General features: G+C 44.6%; 1 protein-coding gene across 1 annotated transcript in view; it reads left to right on the top strand.

Annotated features, from left to right (window-relative positions):
- Nucleotides 1-5233, top strand: part of PCCB (propionyl CoA carboxylase, beta polypeptide) — a gene marked incomplete at its 5' end in the record, with an annotated part of 50419 nt that overhangs the window by 15898 nt on the left and 29288 nt on the right. The window contains one exon of the mRNA XM_008590703.1: nt 4615-4735. Coding sequence (XP_008588925.1) covers nt 4615-4735 — 121 coding nt within the window. The remainder of the gene's footprint in view (nt 1-4614; nt 4736-5233) is intronic.

The following is a 5233-nucleotide window of genomic DNA, read 5'->3' as shown; positions in this document are numbered from 1 at the left end:
AAAAAAAAAAAAAAAATTTATTTTAAAAAACAAACCAGGCTATTAATGCTTTGATCTTCTTTAAAGTCATTTTTAAGCTAATTGTCAGAATGGTGGTTGTAAGTAGGTATGGCTGTGTATGTACAGCTGAACCCTTTAGAAATATTAAATCTTACTGTGACATTTTTTACTCCAAAGGTGGGGTAATGTCTAGATAATGTTTTAACAGTCACTATGGGCCAGGTGCAGTTTTAATGTGATGGTCGTGACCCATGTGTTCATGAATTTGGTCGTAGTTCTTCACCTTTCTAAGGTTACATGCCACATCTGCTGAGTTTAAAATGTATAAAGATTATTCTATGATTTTTTCACTGAAACAAAAAGTTCTTAATACAGAAAGGCATGGAATTGAGAGCAGAGCATGATTTCAATATTAGTGAAGACATGTTTACTCTTGGAGTAATGATTACAATTCTGTATTTTCTTGGGGAAAAATCACCAAACTGTGAAAGGATTGCGTACCACATAGCAAGTAGTGTAACTGAAGACAGGAGAGATGGCCTCTTGGGGAGATTTTGAAGCAATACAAGGCTGGTGTGACTTATTTATGCACGTTGTACTGTGGTTAAGACATTGGGTCATCATGTAGTCCTCGACATTTTTTTTTTCTTTTTTGTGACTGGTAAGGGGATCGCAACCCTTGGCTTGGTGTCGCCCGCACCGTGCTCAGCCAGTGAGCGCACCAGCCATCCCTATATAGGACCTGAACCCGTGGCGGCAGCGCAGCTGTGCTCCCAGCGCCGCACTCTCCTGAGTGAGCCACGGGGTCGGCCCCTCAACATTTCTTAGTGTCTGTAAAACAGAGCTGTGTCTTATTAGTGAAGTAATAGATTTGTTGAAATATGGTTTAAAAAAACTAAGAGCTCCCCCACCCACAAAACTTTTCTTCCCCCATCTCATGTCATTGTCAGCCTTGACACATTCCTTTCCCTCTCCCCTCACCCCTCAACTCCATTCAGCTCCATCTCCAGCACATGTCTAGAATCAGAGCACTTCTTTCCCTCGACTCACCACAGCCTGCCCCCACACTGTCATCTCAGGGCTTAGTTGGCAGAGGTTTGACTTTCTTATTGGGATATAAAGTAAAGTCGAGTCTTGATGGTGTCTTAGATGTGGTGAAATATGCTATTTATTTATTTTTCCTGATTTCAATAGTATTACATGTTTGTAGTAGAAACTTTAGAAAATACAGGAGTTAAAAGTCACTAGGGATTGCACTATCCACAGATAATCACCACTGGTTTTTTTGGTTATACCCCTGCAGTATTTCATGCTGATAAGTGTGTAACCATACATACACTCAAACAGAGGTGCATATGCACACTTCTGTGACCTGTTTTTTTTCATTTGACAGATTAATGTCTTCACATGACATTAAATTTTCGTCTGTGGCACAATTTTATGGTTGTTTTGTTTAGTGTTTGTGTTTTTTTTTTTTAAGGGCAATATGTGATGTTCTTTCTGGGCCTGAGGGTTTTTGACGGGCTATGTCCAACATGCTTAGCCCTATATCCACAGATCAGGGCCCAAATGGTGCTCTATATGTATTTTTTTTTCCTTTTGGTAAGAGCTTTATTGAGATATAATTCACATAACATATGCTTTTAATGCCTACTTAAAGGGTACAAATCAGTGGCTTTAAAAATATTATTAGAGTTGCATAATCATTGCCACAATCAATTTTAGAACACTTTTTATTATCCCGAAAAGAAACTTTGTACCAAATAGCAGTCACTCCTCATGTCTACACAAGTACTCCAGTTCTAGGCAATCAGAAGTCTACTTTTTGTCTCTATGGATTTGCCTATTCTGGACATTTCATATAAATGGAATCATGCAATATGTGGTCTTTTGTGACTGGTTTTCTTTACTTAGTATAATTTTTTAAAGGTTTATCCATGTTATATCCTGAATTAGTACTTCATTCCTTTTTTATGGCTGAATAATATTCCAGTGTATGGATATACCACATTTTGTTTATCCATTGTCCAGTTAATAGACATTTAGATTGTTTCTACTTTTTGGCTATCACAAATATGCTGCTGGAGATTCCAGTCAAAATGGCAGAATAGACAGTTCCCAGCATCATTCTCTCCCACAAATCAACCAGCTTACAACTATAAAATGTAACAACAGTCAAGCTGGGGCCACTGGAACTCAGGGGAGGAGGACGAGAGACCTATGGAGTTCATGAAGGCGGGAGAAACCATGATGAGAGAAAGAAAAAACTGCTTGGAGGGTTTTGGGCTGCGGCTGCTTTAAGGCTGGAACTACTGAGTGCATGGAGCAGAAGCCAGCAGAAGCCATAGCTATGCCCCTCAGATGGAGTTGCTTGGAGGTGCAGGGGAGAAGAGGGCCTTGGTGGCCCCCAGGACAGCAAGACCACTAATAGGATTTCCATGGACCCACACAGGAGGGAGGAGCCAGAACTGCTGAAAAAGGGGAGCCATTCACAGGCTGGTGAGTCATCACAAGGGACTGGCTCAGGGCCTGTCCCATGGGAAGTGTTTGGAGCATGGACAGTGGGGGAGATGGGCTCACTGGGAGAACACTGGGACACAGCAAGGACAGCCAACCCACCCCACACTCAGCGCAGGACCACTCAGAGGAGACTGGTCAGGAATGCAGAATTGCATGGGGTGCAGTTTGATGAACAGATTCAGGCCCAGATCAGAGTTTCTACACAACCCAGGTGCACCAGGTCTCTGGAGAGCCGGAAGTACCTATAAGGTCAACCATTAAACCCAGAGCTGCACAAAAAGTCTTCCCCAGGGAAACAGCAACAAGCAGCAATTTAGCTGAAACACAGAGCTCAAGTACTGGTTCCCACAGGAAGTTCCTCCATTTTGGAAGTAAGCAGAGGACAAAAAATTAGTTCTGGCCTAGGCCAAGCTGGTCCTGGACCCCCCACCCACATCTAAGCACAGTGCCAGCACCTCGGGGCCCTGCCCAGGGCATCTAGCCAGGGACTGGGCCCCCCCACCTACAACCAGGCACACTGCCAATGCCTCAGGGCCTGTCTGGGAACCTGGGGCATGGAGCCAAGGACCAGACCCCTCTGACAACTAGGTACACGACCAGTGCCAAGGAGCATGCCAAAACCATCACCTCCATGTGAGTGGCCCACCATAGCCACCACAATAACCACAGCTGCCATGAAAGTGGCTAAACATCACAACCACCACGCAGGTGGTCTGCCAGCCACTGGAGTGCATTGACACAAGGAGAGTCATCAGCAGAGACCAAAGAAAAGAAGAGGATGTCTCTCTCCACAAGGCCCACTCTAAAGTAGCAGAAGAAGCATCTGCTGTATGATGATATATGGGGACCTGAACACACCTTTCAGCATTGGACAGATCATCTAGGCAACAAATCAACAGAGTAACCATTACTCTTTCAGAGGAAGAGAAGAAAGCTAGGGTTATCAGTGATGGTAGGGGGGAGGGAGAGATGGATAGGGAGAGATTGGACAAGGGGCATAAAGAATAAGTATAATTTGTCACAATGTACGTAGTAGTAATATTGATTTGATCAGTATTATGTCAGCATTGAATCCAAGAAACATGTATAATCAATTATGATTCAATAAAAAAAATAAAAGAATAGATATGCTGCTATAAACATTTGTATACAGGCTTTTGTGTGGACATATGTTTTCATTACATTATTTAGTATGTTAGAAGGTAATACATTCTGTAGAAAAGTAGAACAGGATAAAGGGATTGGGATTATTGCAATTTCAAGTAGGGTGGCTAACGCCAAAAAAACCCAAACAAACTCCGAAACGAAATTAGGTTGTAAGGGTAGGCCTCACTGTGAGGGTAACAGTTGAGCATATTTGAACAAGTTAACTGTGTGGATATCTAGAGGAGGAGCATTGTAGGCAGAAGGAATAGCTTATACAAAGGCCCTGGGGCAGGACAGTGACTGATATACTCAATGAACAGCAGGGATGTTGTTGGAGTAGAGATATGACATGATCTGACTTTAAAGCTCCCTCTGGCTCCCATGCGGACAAGAGACTGTAGGGGCAATAGTGGAAACAGGGAGTCTGGTGGGGCAAACCTGAGAGCTGTTGGTTCCACTTTCTGCATCATACCATGGCCTTGTTTGACTGCTCTGTGGTTTTGGGACATTCTTCAGGAACAGTGCTGAGCACATCAGGCATTATTCTCGATGGGGGACTACCCTGTTGCAGCTGATATTCTAGGGGAGATGTCAGATAGCAAACAGGGAATTAGGTGCTGCAGGGAAAAGTGTTTGTAAAGAACTCCCCCATGGACCAGGGATAGAAAGCCAGGGGCATGGGAATGGGTATGGAGGTGACAGTAGAGCTATGTCCTGAATAAGGAAAAGCATGACTCCTGCAGAGGAGTGAGTACAGAGCATAGGGAACGGGCTGTGTGAATTGAAGCTCAGCCCCAGTGTGTAGCATCCCAGCCTCACTAGAGTGTGTGGAGGACGAGACGTCAAGAGAGTCCACAGCAGACATGCCCCAGAAGGGGCAGTTGGCCTGAAGCAGCATCTTTGGGCTGACTGGCACCCTGGCCCATTATATCCTCCCTGTCTTCTCAGGTGTGGCCCACAGAGCTTTTGAAAATGATGTTGATGCCTTGTGTAATCTCCGGGAGTTCTTCAACTATCTGCCCCTCAGCAGTCAGGACCCGGCTCCCATCCGTGAGTGCCATGATCCCAGGTGGGTTGCAAGCCGGTGCACCTCCTCTCATTTTTAGGGTGGCTTGCCCTTCGCTGGCCCTCTACCCTGACAGGAACTCTAGGATCTGCTCTGTTGGGCAGCTTGGAGCAGATTGTGGAATGTAGTTGGCGTGGCTCCCAGGTGTGGGAATGATCATGGCATGTCTAGGTACGAAAGCAAAGAAAGATTTTATTCACTTTCTACCTCTATGTAATGTCTGATGGGTAGCCTGGGGTTAAAGAGTGGCAAAAAATAAACCAACCAAAAAACCCTAAATTTTTCTAAGAGACTCTTGAGTTGTCCAGAGTTGGAAATGGACCTTCTTTTGGTCTTGACATGAAATAAATAAGTGTGAAATGACACAGCATGTCCTTAAGGACATGTTTATCACACTGCTCATGGCCAGAGTCTGGGGCAGTCTTGGAGAATGGTGTGTTGCTGGCCACCTACCAGAGACCTTTTAGTCTTGCTGTTGGGGCCACTGCCTGATGGGGAGCT

Source organism: Galeopterus variegatus, unplaced genomic scaffold (genome assembly GCF_000696425.1).
Source record: "Galeopterus variegatus unplaced genomic scaffold, G_variegatus-3.0.2 Scaffold6308, whole genome shotgun sequence".
NCBI lineage: Eukaryota > Metazoa > Chordata > Mammalia > Dermoptera > Cynocephalidae > Galeopterus > Galeopterus variegatus.
Note: the sequence above shows the minus strand (reverse complement) of the source record. Positions and strands in the feature narration are given on the sequence as shown.